The 15,971-nt window shown below is 48.0% G+C and overlaps 1 protein-coding gene across 4 annotated transcripts in view; it reads left to right on the top strand.

The window, feature by feature from the left end:
• Window positions 1-15,971, top strand: part of SCUBE1 (signal peptide, CUB domain and EGF like domain containing 1) — a 2,199,864-nt gene that overhangs the window by 133,875 nt on the left and 2,050,018 nt on the right. For all 4 annotated transcript variants that reach the window (XM_078673869.1, XM_078673871.1, XM_078673868.1 and 1 more), the window contains exon 2: window positions 11,656-11,778. In XM_078673869.1, coding sequence (XP_078529995.1) covers window positions 11,656-11,778 — 123 coding nt within the window. The remainder of the gene's footprint in view (window positions 1-11,655; window positions 11,779-15,971) is intronic.

A 15,971-nucleotide genomic window follows, 5' to 3' on the forward strand; every position in this document is an offset into this window, starting at 1 on the left:
GCCCTTCTGCCACAATCTGTGAGGAAGGCCTAAGGGACACATAGACATATAGTTAAAGAAAACATTCCTGACATACCAGACACACACACGCTGTACTGAGACCCCTAACCCACCACTCACAACATACCACAGATGTGCCAGAGGACGCAATGTACAAGGGGTGTCCAAGGTATCCAAAAGTAAGTATGTTTGCTCCAACACAAAGTAAGAGGGATACGGTAGTGTGTAGGAAGCAAAAACTACAACACTCCGCTCTCAGAATAATGCCACACAGCAAAACGTGGTTGCGACCACCACCGAATTCTGCCAACAATAAACCCAATGGGTGACTTCACAAAGAGAACTGGAGAAACCTGTAGTTTCCTCACTACATGCCCAGCTCTTTAGTTACTTGTAAATACCCAAAGTCAGAACGGAGACGCGTAGTTGACCTCACTACAGCGCCCCATTTTCGTAGCACTAGAACAATACCTGGGTGTACAGTAACACGTGGTTTCGACCGCCACCGTGTTCCGCCACACCCAAAATAGCCAAGAAAGTTTCAGCAACCTTTAGGAGTCGTGCACAACAGACTCCGTGCCTCCCCGCTCACACTAAACAGGATAGTACACAGCTGACCGCTAGAGCGGCCGAAGATACTGGACCGGCAATACCTGCTGACGCGATGATCCTTCAACGGCAGGGACAGCCTGTAGGAGATGCACCACAACGGACCCTTCAAAGAGGGAACCTACAGCAGACTCAAGGCGGGCGTGAGAGCTCCCACGCCGGACGCAAACAAACACCAGAATAACGCGCACCCGGATGCGCGTCTGCATTGAAGATGTACTTCCTGCGGGACCCCGCCTGCTCATGGGAAATGTAGTTCCTGAGCTTGGCAGGCGCGATCGCGCTGCGGATTCTGACAGTACATCCCCCCTCCCTAGCGCCTCCTAGGACCAGGGCGCAGCGGGCATCTGCGATGGAAAGCACGTACAGCAGCTGGGGCGTGGATATTCCCGACAGGCTCCCAGGAGTCGTCCTCAACCGAGTAGCCCTTCCAGGATATCAGATACCACAGGACCCCTCTCCTCCACTTGGAGTCCTTAATGCGCCGTACCTCATATTCAGCCCCAGCATCCCGAAGCACCGGAGGCGTGGCCCTTCGTCTCGCCGAACGAGCAGGTTTCAGCAGGTTACAATGGAACACCGGGTGTATGCGCAAAGAACCAGGCAGTTTCAATTTAAAGGCAACAGGGTTGATTCGTTTCACAATGGTGTAGGGCCCGATGTAACGTGGATGGAACACACTTCGCAATTTGAACCGAATGTTGCGAGTCGACAACCAGACCCTATCACCAACCTGGAACGAGGGACCCTCCTTGCGGTGTTTGTCCTCCCACTTTTTGTACACTGCTTTGGCCTTCTCCAGATGCGCCCTGACCTTTTTGTGCAGAACACGGAGCTTCCGCATCTGTCCCAAAACCGAAGGCTGTCGAGACACCTCCTCCGGGATGCGCACAGGAAGGATACGTGCATCAAACCCGTAGTTAGCCAGGAAAGGTGAGACCCCCACAGAACAATGCCAGGCGTTATTATATGCCATCTCAGCCATCCACAACAACGAAACCCATGACTCATGGGCTTCCTCAGCAAAACACCGCAGGTATTTTTTCAATGTTTGGTTCAACCGTTCAGTTTGCCCGTCTGTCTGTGGGTGGAAACTGGTCGAGAGGGAAGACTGTATGTGCAACGCCTGGCACCACGCCTTCCAGAACTTCGCAATGAACTGAGGGCCTCTGTCAGACACTATAACCTCTGGGACTCCATGCAATCGTATGACGTTGGTTAACAACAGTTGAGCCGTCTGCCCAGCGGTTGGTAGGTTGACACACGGAATGAAGTGGCCCAATTTGGTGAGGCTGTCAACGACCACCAACACAGCCGATTTGCCCTGATCAAGAGGGAGACCGGTGACGAAATCCAGACTAATGTTCTGCCATGGCTTCCTTGGAGAGGGCAACGGCATCAACAACCCTTTTTTCTGTCCGGTAGAGGATTTGGCCCTTGCGCATGTCTCACACTGCCCTGTCCACACAGGGACATCGGTGTTAATGGACTCCCACCAGAAATGTCTTTTCATGAGATGCATGGTTTTTTGCACCCCCTGATGTCCTGCCAAAGGGGAATCATGACACCACATGAAGGCCTTTTTTTGTAATGCTGGAGAAGGGAGAAACAACTTGTTATTTTGAAAAGGCAACCCATTCACCAAAGTGCGATTACCCCCATACGTGGCCCATCTGACCCAGGCGTCATGATCCTTCGCTTGTCTCACAAGATCCAAGAAAGTGTTTGCCTGTATTGCGCAAACCACTTTCTCGGGACTGATTATGGACACCTTGGCTTCTCCGTTGTCCTTCTCTTCCAACTGATCCCGTCGGGATAGGGAATCGGCCTTCAGATTTTCGGTCCCTGGTCTAAAAGTGACAGTGAAGTCGTACTCCGCGAAAAAGAGCATCCACCTCATCTGTCTTTGTGTTAGGTGCTTTGCTGTCTCATATACTGAAGATTGCGATGGTCAGTATAGACAGTGACAGGGAATCTAGCCCCCCAAAGGTATTGTCGCCATTCCTGGAACGCTCTTTTGATCGCTAGCAGTTCCTTCTCAGAAATGGTGTAATTCTGTTCGGGGGGGCTTAGCTTCTTGGACAGATACGCCACGGGGTGGAGTTGTCCCGTGTCCTTATCCCTTTGAGACAGTACTGCTCCGATTGCTTCATCGGAAGCGTCCGCTTCAACTACGTAAGGATATTCCGGTCTTGGATGTGCCAGGATTGGAGCCGTCGTGAACGCCTCTTTCAGAAACTTGAAAGCCACAGTTGCACTCCTTTTCTTAACAGTCTCGTCAAAGGAACTGCCACTTGAGAGAACTGTGCAATGAAACGGCGGTAATAGTTAGCGAAGCCTAAAAACCTTTGCACGTCTTTCACACAGGTAGGGATGGACCACTCCTGTACCGCCTGTATCTTTCTGTCTGACATTTGCAGTCCCTCGTGGCTTAGCATGACTCCTAAGAACTCCACCTTGTCCACACCAAATTCACACTTGCTCAACTTACAGTATAACCGGTTTTCTCTCAACCGTTGGAGCACTTCAATTACATGCCGTGTATGTTCCCTGACGTTTTCTGAGTAAATCAGGATGTCGTCGATGTATACCACTGCACTGATATCCACCACATCCTTCAATACGTCGTTTAAAAAGTATTGAAACGCCGCTGGGGCGTTGCACAGCCCAAACGGCATCACAGTGTATTCGTACAGGCCGTATCTTGTTTTGAAGGCGGTTTTCCATTCGTCCCCCTCACGGACGCGGACCAAGTGATAAGCCCCCCTTAGGTCCAGTCTGGTAAAACCTTGGCATATCGAACTTGGTCCAGCAAAACAGAGATAAGCGGCAGTGGGTATCGATTCCTGACGGTGTTTTTATTCAGCATTCGATAATCGACACAGGCCCTCAAATCCCCGTTTGCTTTTTTAATGAAAAAGAGGGGTGAGGCTGCAGGAGACCTAGATGGGCGAATAAAGCCAATGTCCACATAATGATCCAAGTACCCCTTCAAATGAGTAGTTTCAGGGTCTGACAATGCATAAACCCTGCAGGATGGTATAGTGGCTCCTTCCACCAGATCAATCCTACAGTCATAGGGCCTATGCGGGGGGAGCTGCTCAGCCTGACTTTCGCTGAAGACATCCCTGTAAGCCCTATACTCCATCGGTAAACACACCTCTTTTTCTGCTGCTGTTGCTACCACCAACGGAAGAACAGAAGGTGAGAACCCGATGTCTTCTTCCATGTGCTTTTTGCACTCCTCGGACAGAAAACGGATCGACTTCTTCTTCCAGTCGATGGAGGGATTATGGTGGCTAAGCCAGGGCATTCCAAGAATTATCTCATATTGAGGGGCTTCGATGATGTTAAGCACCAATTCTTCCCTATGCCTGCCGTCAAGTACAGCAACCGACAGTGTTACCCTCTCGGTTTGCTCCGTTATGAGACCAGATATTAAGGGTTTTCCAACCACCGCCAAAACCTCCTCAGGGGTGTCTCTGGGTACCCGGTCTATAGATAAAGAGGACACGAGTCCGCTGTTGATGAAATTTCCTGTGGCCTCTGAGTCGATCATGACCGTGACAGTATATGCCTGTAACTGGCACTCCAGCCTCATGGGCAACAGGATATGGGATTCAGATTCGCGCAGCGTCAACACCGTCAATGAGGGCACCTTCCATGGCTGTGGTTCATTCTGGTGTCCCTCTCCCTGTGCACCAGCTTCCACGAAAGCGTTACCCGCAGCTATGGCTACTTTTTTATTCCGAGTCCAAGAACCTGTGTTTCTGGGTTTGGAAGGGCAGTCCCTAACATAATGACCCTTTTTGCCGCAGTACAGGCAAAGACCTGCCACACGACGACTTTCTTTTTCTTCTCTGGTTAGGGGGGATCGGACTGCCCCGATTTCCATCGGTTCAGGGTGCGCATCTGTAGAAGGCAAAGCCCTACGTGGACTCCATTCCGAACGGGGGGGGGCCCTGTCCCATCTTCTCCTATCCCCTCCTCTGTCTGTCAATCTACCATCTAGTCTCAAGGTGAGATTCACCATATCTACGCAGGTGGTTGGTTGGGGATCGATCTGGGCAATGACGTCTTTAAGACCATCCCTCAAGCCCTGGTAGAACAAGGACATTCTTTTTTCCTCCGGCCACGAGGTTTCTGACACCAGTCGATTGAACTTGGTAAGATATGTTATCAAGTCCGACCGCCCCTGCCGTAATTCCAGGAGTTCTCTATCCGCGCTAAAGGTGGTTGCCCTTCGGTCAAACACCTTTTCAAATTCGGCCCGGAAAGCCGCCCAATCTGAGAGCATTGGATCGTCATTCCGTACCAAAGGAACAGCCCAATTGGCTGCATCCCCTGTTAAGTAAGATATCGCAAAAGCCACTCTGGAATGGTTGTTCGGGAAGGAGGCAGGCTTACAAGAAAAGTGCAACATGACTTGCGTCAAGAACGCCTGAGTTTTCGACGGATCCCCAGAATACCTCTCTGGACTAGCCAGAGGGATAGGGGGAGGAACCGTTACTTGTACCTGAGGTACCGAGGTAGAAAAGGGATTCCTCGACAACCTATCTACCTTTTCTCTGAGAGACGCAGCCTCAGCTTTAGAGGAGGCAAGCTCCTGCTGCACTAAAAGCAGAGCCTGCATAACATCCTCCATGGTGGCCATGTTGCAGCAACTGGACCGGGCAGAGCAACGTTCGTGGGCGCGTTATTCTGTCAGGTTAACTCCACGGGATCCAGCCGCTGCAATTATGGTTCCACCTCCAAATGTCACCAACACCCTGAAGTGTAAACACAGGGTGTTGGAGCCATTAGGCGAGGGAGAAAAATAACAAACTAAAATAAAAAATGGAGGGATGGGTACAGGTAGGGTCAGCAGGGAAAGGGGGCCTGTAACAAAAGACAAGACAGGCATCAGTTAAGTGCATACTAACATGATATACTACGCTCATATAGTCTCACTAATAACCATGAAAACAGGTAAGTACCTGAGTAGAAAGAAAACCCGACCTTGGATAGGAAACAACTACAGCCCTTCTGCCACAATCTGTGAGGAAGGCCTAAGGGACACATAGACATATAGTTAAAGAAAACATTCCTGACATACCAGACACACACACGCTGTACTGAGACCCCTAACCCACCACTCACAACATACCACAGATGTGCCAGAGGACGCAATGTACAAGGGGTGTCCAAGGTATCCAAAAGTAAGTATGTTTGCTCCAACACAAAGTAAGAGGGATACGGTAGTGTGTAGGAAGCAAAAACTACAACACTCCGCTCTCAGAATAATGCCACACAGCAAAACGTGGTTGCGACCACCACCGAATTCTGCCAACAATAAACCCAATGGGTGACTTCACAAAGAGAACTGGAGAAACCTGTAGTTTCCTCACTACATGCCCAGCTCTTTAGTTACTTGTAAATACCCAAAGTCAGAACGGAGACGCGTAGTTGACCTCACTACAGCGCCCCGTTTTCGTAGCACTAGAACAATACCTGGGTGTACAGTAACACGTGGTTTCGACCGCCACCGTGTTCCGCCACACCCAAAATAGCCAAGAAAGTTTCAGCAACCTTTAGGAGTCGTGCACAACAGACTCCGTGCCTCCCCGCTCACACTAAACAGGATAGTACACAGCTGACCGCTAGAGCGGCCGAAGATACTGGACCGGCAATACCTGCTGACGCGATGATCCTTCAACGGCAGGGACAGCCTGTAGGAGATGCACCACAACGGACCCTTCAAGGAGGGAACCTACAGCAGACTCAAGGCGGGCGTGAGAGCTCCCACGCCGGACGCAAACAAACACCAGAATAACGCGCACCCGGATGCGCGTCTGCATTGAAGATGTACTTCCTGCGGGACCCCGCCTGCTCATGGGAAATGTAGTTCCTGAGCTTGGCAGGTGCGATCGCGCTGGGGATTCTGACACTTGACACTGGCCATTCTCTTAGCCTCCATGAGAACCTTGACGGTTCGCCTCTTCAAATCCCTTTTCGGAATGATGTCATCATGTATCTTACTGATTCCACGATGCCGCCTTCGAATGCGCCCTCTCCAGGAGGCGCTCTCAGCACAATGAGTCCAATGCACAGGTTCATTGGACGATCTCATAAGAAGGACTCCTGAGATGGTCAAAGCTCTGCAATGGTGGATTTCTCCTCAGAACCTTTCTTAAGGCTTGCCCGTCTTGCTTCTAGCTTCACCGCATATCATCACAACAGACGCCCCACTGGGAGGCTGGGGAACTAACCTTCAAGAACTGCAGATAAGCGGAAAGTGGTCCCCCTTCGAAAAAGGGCTTCATATAAATCTCCTCGAACTACGGGCGGTCTTCCTCGCCCTTCAAGCTTTTCTCCCAAGAATCAAAAATTCTCTGGTGCTTGTACAGACAATACCACAAGAATGCACTATCTCAACCAGCAGGGAGGAACTCGCTCTCTGATACTCTCTCGCATAAAATCAGGAACTGGTTGGTCCTGCACAATATCTCCCTTCGGGCGGAGTATGTCCCAGGCACGGGCAACGTTCTAGCCGATTCACTAAGCAGACAATACACAATGTCTCACGAGTGGGAATTGGATCAGGGGATCCTCGAGCAGATATTCTCACCCTGGGGCACTCCTCTAATCGATCTGTTCGCTACCAAGCACAATGCCAAATGCCAACACTTCACAAGCTGGCATCCCCAGAAGGGATCTCTAGGGAATGCATTTTTGATCGCATGGTGCAACGTCTTTGCATACGCTTTTCCACTGTTTCCGATGATTCCCAGAGTCCTCAGGAAATTGAAAGCGGAACCTTGCACGCTCATTCTCATAGCCCCAGCTTGGCCACACCAACATTGGTTCACAGAGCTTTACCTTCTTTCTCTGGAACCGCCAATGCGGTTGAGGCAGTTTCCTTCTCTCCTCATGATGAACAACCAGCAAGTCCAGCATCCGAATCTGGCATCTCTCAGGTTATCCACCTGGCTCCTGAGTTCAAAGAATTTCAGAATCTAAATATTCCGCCGGATTGTAGGGCCATTCTGGATCGGGCTCAAGCAGACAGTACCAACAAGACATACTCTTTAAAATGGGAGGGGTTTTGCATTTGGTGTACAACTCAGAAAATACATCCCTTTTCTTCTTCTCCAGTAAAAATATTGCCTTACCTTCTCCATTTGGCAAACTCAGGCCTTGCTCATGCTCATGCCTCCATCAGGGTTCACTTGGCGGCAATATCCCGTTACAGAAGATCTTCTTCTGGCCCTTCTGTCTGCTCTCACAGATTGATCAAACAATTTCTTAAAGGCCTCTTCAGGACTTTTCCTTCTTTGAAGACTTTACCTCCTACTTGGCAGCTCAACACAGTCCTTAATTAACTCTTGAAGCATCCTTTTGAGCCAATACACAGGGCTGATCTTAAGTACCTCTCTTGGAAAACGGCACTCCTTCTCGCACTTACTTCAACAAGAGGAGTAAGTGAGCTCCAGGCTTTCTCAATTCAGGAGCTATTTCTACAGTTCAAACAGGACAGAGTAATATTACAAACAAACCCAAAATTTGTACCAAAGGTCCCGTCAGACTTCCATCTCAACGAACCGGTAGTCTTACGCTCTTTCTTTCCAAACCCCCACACTACGGCAGTGAGGACTCTGCATTCTCTGGATCTTAAACGCTGCTTAAAGTTTTATATTGAGAAGACGAAAACCTCCCGTAAATCCAACCAGCTCTTTGTGGCCTAAGTATTTCTCGCTGGATCTCTGCAGCTATTTCATTCTGTCACGAGCAGGCAGGGCAACCCCTGCAATCTAAAGTAAGGGCACATTCCACTAGGGCGATGTCTACATCCATGGCGCTCTTCGCAGGAGTGCCTATAACAGACATTTGCAGAGCGGCAACGTGGAAGACGCCGCATACATTCACCAAGCATTACTGTTTGGTGAATGTCCTCTTGTTGACGGGGAGCCAGTGCAGGTTTCTCAGGTGGGGGGTTATGTGGCCGTAGAGTGGTACGTCGAGGATCAGTCGTGCCGAGGCGTTTTGGATGCGTTGTAGTCGTCTGATGAGCTTGGTCGGGGCTCCCGCGTAGAGGGCGTTTCGAGTCTGCTGCTGATGAGGGCCTGGGTGACTTTCTTTCTTGTATCTGTCGGGATCCATCTGTAGATCTTGCGGAGCATGCGGAGGGTGTTGAAGCAGTAGGAGGAGACGGCGTTGACTAGCTTGGTCATTGAGGGCGTTGAGTCGAGGATGATTCCCAGGTTGCGTGCGTTGTCGGTGGATGTCGGAACTACCCCCAGTGCCGTCAGCCACCAGGAGTCTTCCCATGCTGAAGGGTTGGAGCCGAGGATGAGGACCTCCGTCTTGTCTGAGTTCAGCTTCAGACGGCTGGTCTTCATCCAGTCGGCGATGGCCTTCATTCCTTTGTGGAGGTTGGCTTTTGCTGTGATGGGGTCTTTGGTGAGGGAGAGGATCAGCTGAGTGACGTCAGCGTAGGAGATTATGTTAAGGTCGTGCTGTCGGGCTACGTGTGCGAGCGGGGCCATGAGGGAGGATCCCTGGGGTATGCCGCAGATGATCTCGGAGGCTTTGGAACAGAATGGGGGGAGGCGGACGCTCTGGGTTCTGTCGGAGAGGAAGGAGGTGGTCCAATCCAGAGCCTTGTCTCGGATCCCTGCGGCGTGGAGGCGGGCGCGTAGTGTGCGGTGGCAGATGGTGTCGAAGGTGGCAGAGAGGTCTAGGAGGATGAGTGCTGCGGTCTCGCCGTTGTCCAGCAGGGTCCTGATGTCGTCGGTGGCGGCGATGAGGGCAGTCTCGGTGATGTGGTTGCTGCGGAACCCTGACTGGGAAGGGTCCAGGATTCTGTTTTCTTCGAGGTGTCTGTTGACAGTTTTCTCGATGACCTTGGCTGGGAAGGGGAGCAGAGAGATGGGCCGGAAGTTCTTGGGTCTGCCTTAGGTTTTTTGAGTAGGGCGTTGATCTCGGCGTGTTTCCAGATCTCTGGGAAGGTCGCGGTCTCAAGGGAGAGATTGATGACATTGCACAGGTAGGGTGCGATGGTGCTGCTTGCTCTTTTGAAGACGTGGTGCGGGAATGGGCCAGACGGAGAGCCGGAGTGGATTGAGCGCATTGTCTTGATGGTGTCATCGATGCTCCCGCTAGCCCAGGCTAGCAGGGTGTCGTGGTCGATGGTGTACGGAGGGTCTGTTGTGTTGCTGTCTGTTAGGGATGTCTGGGTGTTAAAGCTGTCGTGGATGTCTGCTATCTTGCGGTGGAAGAAGGTGGCGAGGGAGTCGCACAGGGCTTGCGACGGCGGGATGTCGTTGGTGTTGGAGCTGGGGTTGGAGAGTTCCTTCACGATGTTGAAGAGCTCCTTGCTATTGTGTGCGTTGTTGTCGAGGCGGTCTTTGAAGGAGGTCCTCTTGGCCGCCCTGATGAGGTGGTGGTTGCGGAAGGCATCCTTGTGTGCTGCGTGGCTGTCCGGAGTTTGTTCACTGTGCCATTTCTTCTCTAGTTTCCGGCAGGCTTGCTTCTAGGCTAGGAGTTCTGGGGTGAACAACTGGCCCTCTTGCTGGTGTCTCTGGGGGGGTTTCTTCAGCGGGGCAAGCGTGTTGACGCAGTCCTCGATCCAGTGTCTGAGTCTGTGGGCAGCGTCGTCGGTGTTTGAGGGTTCAGTGGGTGGGCTGAGAGCGAGGTTTGCGTGTAGTTAGTCTTCGATGATTTTGCTCCAGCAGGGCGGGGGATCTGTTGGGCGCGGTGGTATGTGGTGGGTTTCTGGAAGGCAAAGTGGATGCAGCGGTAGTCGGTCCAGAGGAGTTCGGTGGTGTGGCTGATGGAGACGTACGGGCTTGAGGAGAAGACTGGGTCGAGCGCGTGGCCGGCAGAGTGGGTGGGCGTTGTGACGAGTTGCTTCAGTCCGAGGTTGGCGAGGTTATCGATCAGGGTTGTGGAGTTGTTGTCGTTGTTGTCCTCAAGGTGAAAGTTCAGGTCTCCGAGGAGGATGTAGTTGGTAGAGGTCCGGGCGTGTGTGCTGATCAAGTCGGCGATGGAGTCGCTGAAATGGGGCGGGGTCCGGGGGGTCGGTAGATGAAGGTGCCTCTGAGGGTGGAATTAGGGTCTGTGTGGATCTGGAAATGCATGTGTTCAGCGGTGCTGAGCGCGTCGTCGGTGCTGGTTGAGACCCTGATGCTGTTCTTGTGAATGATGGTGATTCTTCCTCGGGCTCCGTTGGTACGGTCTCTGCGGGTGATCTTGTAGCCGTCTGGGATGGCTATGGGGATTTCGGGTACGTAGGAGTCGTTGAACTTCGTCATCTATTTCGTTAGAGGTGAGCTTTCTTTTCATCCCACCATCCTTTTTTCGTATACGCACATTTCTCTCTTGTATTTCTTGATGGTATCTTTGCTTACATTCTGATGTTTTCTATTTGTCACTTTGATATGTTATTATCTGGTGAATTTGTATCTACTGTACCATCCGAAATGTGCTTATCATTGCTTGCTACTCTGAATCAGGCATGTGAATCAATGAAAGATACCCTAATACTGGATAAGAAATGTATTACTTAACTCTAACTGCAGTTATCCTGTATTGATATCTTTCATAGATTCACAAGCAACCCTCCCACCTCCCCTGGAAGGGCTTATCTAATTCTCTCAGTAGTACGCCTACTTAGCACGGTGCTTACGAAAATCTGAGGAACAGGAGCTCCTTCCAGGAGGGTTCTAGAGGGAGGTGATAGCTGATTGGCTCTTCTCTAGAGTTTGGTCCTTTTTACAAAAGGACATGGATATGTTACTAATGTGGGGCCCTTGGGCCTATTACTCTTTATGTCTAATGGGACATTACTTTATTTATGTACCGGGGACTCCCATCCGGGGAATGTTTCAAGCATGTGAATCTATGAAGGATACCAATACTGGATAACTGCAGTTAACAGGTAAGTAACGCATTTCTTACAGTGCCTAACCAGAAAAAGTGGTTGCATAGCAGTAATTGCTCCTGGGTGGATGGATTCCATTTGGGTTATTCATGTGTATTTTGTTCTTCTTTCCTGCCTCGCCACAGATATCGACGAATGTGCAGAGGACTTCGATGACTGCCATATTGATGCAATTTGTCAGAATACACCTATATCGTACAAATGTATTTGTAAAGCGGGTTATAAAGGAGAAGGGCAATATTGCGAAGGTAGGTAGAACGCACTCCGTTTAAGATGTGTTTGTTTAAATCATCTATAAATAAACAAATTTTGAGCCAAATTACGCAGATTTACAGTTGCTTCACTTCAAATCTTGGTGTTAATCGCAAGTTCTCCCAGCTGTTTTTGCTAATTGCAAAACCAATCAAAATAGTCTCTTAAACCCCGTAATGGTTGTACCTAACGATTCTGGAAGGGTTGGCGGCATAAGTAGGCCCGTTTCTTTATTCTAGCTTTTTCAAAGTTAATGGACCCGGAAAACATCTATCCCATTTCCATGTTGTATTTTCTTGAATGTTTGGTACCTGACTGACAAAAGGCCTTCACAGAAAATAAAGTATTCAAAATGGAGTTGCCAACTTCAGTAGCTGTAAACGTAATTTAACTTGATTTTTTTGAAGAATATTCAAAGCACTTGCTTTGCATTGCGCTATCTTTATAAATCATTTGCATTTTTTGTCACCTAAACAATGATGATCTTTCATTTTATGGACTGCTGACGGACGAAAACATTTAAAGCCAGCCCAATCCAAAATAATCATGCTTTTTTTAAGTTGGAATGCCACATTTAAGGCTTTCAGTGCTGGAAAGTGTGCATACATCTGCCAGATATTGTTTGTCAATTGGGTGCCCACCTCACTCCAGGTCAATATGGATAATGTCTCTAGACCTGATCTTTCCACCTATTTATCAAAGTAAAACAAGACTACAACACTCAGAATGCACCAGGCCAGGGGTCTCCTACCTTCTCTATATCACAATATATTTATGTTTAATAAAAATCATCCCAAGCTACTAATATTGACCACACTAGACAAGATTACATTAGTGTCTACCGTATGTTATGGTATGTTATGTTGAGGGATTTGTAGCGCACACAGCTACTCAATAGAGTGTCCCGGCGCGAGCCCAAGAGTCATAGGAGACCAAAGCATAAGATTACTGGCAGTGATCAACTCAGTGCATCAGGCAGGGATTCCTGCAGTAATGGGTAATACAAAACCCAATGTACCAAGATTATAATATTAATAACTTCTACCCAATTGCCACATTATTTATCTCTCAAATATCAGCTTTAAATATATTTTGGAAATTTAGCTATTTTTCTCCAAATGTTAATTTATGAGTATTGAAAATGCACACATTTGTGTGTCGAATACACACTTTCAATTTTATTGTAGTAATTCAGTCAAGCAAAAGCTTCCTACTATTAAGTTGGGCTGCACACAGGAGAGATACTTACAGGTATCTCATAAGCTACTGGTTGAAAAAGCCTGCTTTAGACTATTACACAATAGCACAGACTAGAAATAGTGTCCGAAATTATCTCAAAGTAGTGATTACCCTATTCATAATTTTTCCACCAGGCTGTTCAAACATGTTTACTGTTATGTCTTGTTTTGCACCCATGGTAACTAAGGGCTTCAATCCAGAACCACGTAACCCATCTATTACCAGACTGTTTGAGCACTCCGAACATTTTATTTCAAAATGTTGCCATCAGATCATTCATTCGCCTTTACCTCGTTTGCCTTTTTGCACCCTATTCAACTTAGTACATAAAATACTGTCTGCCTACCTGGATGATATTTTAAAATCTTCTGGCATTAATGACAGTGGTGGAAGGGCCTACAAAAAGAAATCACCATTTACTTCAGCATATGGATTTAACAGTCTGTTTTCCTGGCTTTCAGACCATTTCCTCCTGGTGGTGCAACGGAACACTGGGCAGAAACGTCTATCCTGCATAGGATTGTGATGTCATTATTAACAAGCTTTGACAAAGACAGTAGGTCTTACCTATGGGAGTTCTATTTGCTTTGTCAATGAGTTTTGGTGTTTGGCTAATGGTGAATGCCCTACCTGGACATTAACACCTTTGCAGGTTGCAACAATTTTTAGGTCGAGCATTCGAGACCTATTGTAATTTCTTATGTTGGGTTAAAGCCATTCCCCAGCTCTTGACTTGTTTGTGTCGGTGTCCTTCAAAAATCGTTGCTTGCCAGTGGTCAGTCCTGCCTCTTTGTCCCTCCTTTCTCTCTTCCGTTCCTCCCATGCAGCAGGGACTAAGTGCTGTCTCCGCTCTGGTTCTTTATCTGTTCTCTGGGGGACTCTTTTCTCTCTTGGTTTCCTGCTCTGTTAGTGCTGGTCTGTGTTCAGCTTCAGCGCCCTAGCTTCTTACATTTAAATGTAGCATTCTTCCTCCCACCTAACACCACAGTTGTTTTACTGCTGCCTCCCCTGCCCTGCCTCCCACTTGGTTGCTTGTTAATAATTGTCGACATTATCTATCAGAATTATCGATCAGCACTGCTAGCATTTCACCAGTACTGTGCTGGTTTCATTTTTATTGTGTATATCCTGGCTCAACTTTCTCGGCTCTCCACTCCCCTCCCAATCAGTCACGGGGCTCCAGCCGCCTCACAGCAGAGCCAGGCCTCAGAGCAAGGGGCACTGCTGTTTAATTTTCTGCTTTTGCGATCCTCAGTCCCCAGCGCAATACTTGTGTGACTCCGATCGTATTTTCCCTGATTCTAGTACTTATTCAACCAATCAGCTGAGCCGTGGCATACTTGGCCACACGTCAGTGCTACATCAGGGAAGAACTAAGTTGTTTTCGGGGGAGAATATTCTACCTTTGGCAGCACCATCTTAAAGAGTGAGTGCTGTGGAACTACACTTAGACCCACGGCTCTTGGAAGGGGCTAAGGCGGCTTCACTGTTCATATGCGAAAAAACGACAGGGTTTGTGTACAGTATGTAGATGACACTGCAACTCCTCCACATCAATCAGTTCCTTGGCAGTCGGACAGGGACCTTCATCATATTTAGTGTGGCACATAGCGGATGGAGATCGTGTACACACATGGGTTTAAGGGATTGTTTAGAGGAACCGCCAAGGCAGCAGAGAGGCATTTCCCATACACCAGTCCACGTGTTGTATTTTGTTTACCCAAGGTTCATGCTTACGTTTCCTTTCTAATTGAGACTTCTTTTGCTTAATCATTGGGGATATTACCTATTCTTTGCAAGCGTGCTGCCATGTGATTAAGGCTCCCAGTTTATTTATTTTTACAGATAAATATATACAGAGAATATGGTTCATGTTCATGTATATTGGAGCTTGCCCATAGACTCAAGTAATAACCTGTTCGCTTGTTTGTGCCTCACTTCCTTTGGGTTCGTCCCTTACTGTTTAACGCAATGTTTTAATAAAATGTCCATCTCCTCAGTCTATCTCCTTGATTTTTATCTGCCACTGTGGAGAAAAGATCACAAGATAAAAACTTTTAGTTTTGTTTCGGAAAACAGTGTGCCAGAGGTATCTCAAACGTAGTGCAGCTTCATTTGGCAATTAAATATTTCAGACAGAAATGTTTTTTTTAAGTTAGGAAAGGAGCCCCTAGGCACGTTGATTTACATCGCATGGTTGCCATTCGCTCCTTGATATTCTTTTACGGAATTACACTTTCTTTTGGTGCAACCCTTAGCATTTTACACTATCTTTTATTACAATGATTAGTAATTCAGGAAACAGTTGTGGTTGTAGATGGAAGGTTTAATGAGGAATAACAGCTTGAACATCCACAGTCTTCAAGAGACAGGCTTACTCTGCCCAACTCCCACATATAGAATGTAGAACCAAGATAGCACATAACAATTCTTAAAGGGACAGAAAGGGGAATACTACACATCTTCCCCCTTTTGAAAAGAAAAAAAAAAACAAAAAAAAAACATGGGTTAATGAACATAATCACGCAATTTGATAGGAGAACATCTGACACGAACACTTCGCCTTAGTGCATCATTAACAGGTAGTGCAATAACATGTCCAGTAACATCATAGTCAGAATTTACATTAGAAGTATCATCTAAAGAACTACAATGGTGATTTCCAATTTGCGAATCGACGTTCTCAGTTTGAGGCTCACACCCAAAAGTATCCAACATAGTTGAAAAAGTTATATCAACATCAGCACTAGAAGTGGATTGCGGAACAGTTTTAGAATCCAAAGCCTTACACAAAGAGATCCTTCTGAAATTCCAGACCTTACCACCCTCAACTCTTACAGCCTTGGTAAAAACTTCAGTGACCTTACACGGATCAGACCATTTGTTTCACTTATTGCCAAAAGTTCTACCAAACTTTACTCGTACAAAATCACCTACACTAACTTTGGGA

The sequence above is a fragment of the Lissotriton helveticus genome, chromosome 1_1, assembly GCF_964261635.1.
Source record: "Lissotriton helveticus chromosome 1_1, aLisHel1.1, whole genome shotgun sequence".
NCBI classification, from domain to species: domain Eukaryota; kingdom Metazoa; phylum Chordata; class Amphibia; order Caudata; family Salamandridae; genus Lissotriton; species Lissotriton helveticus.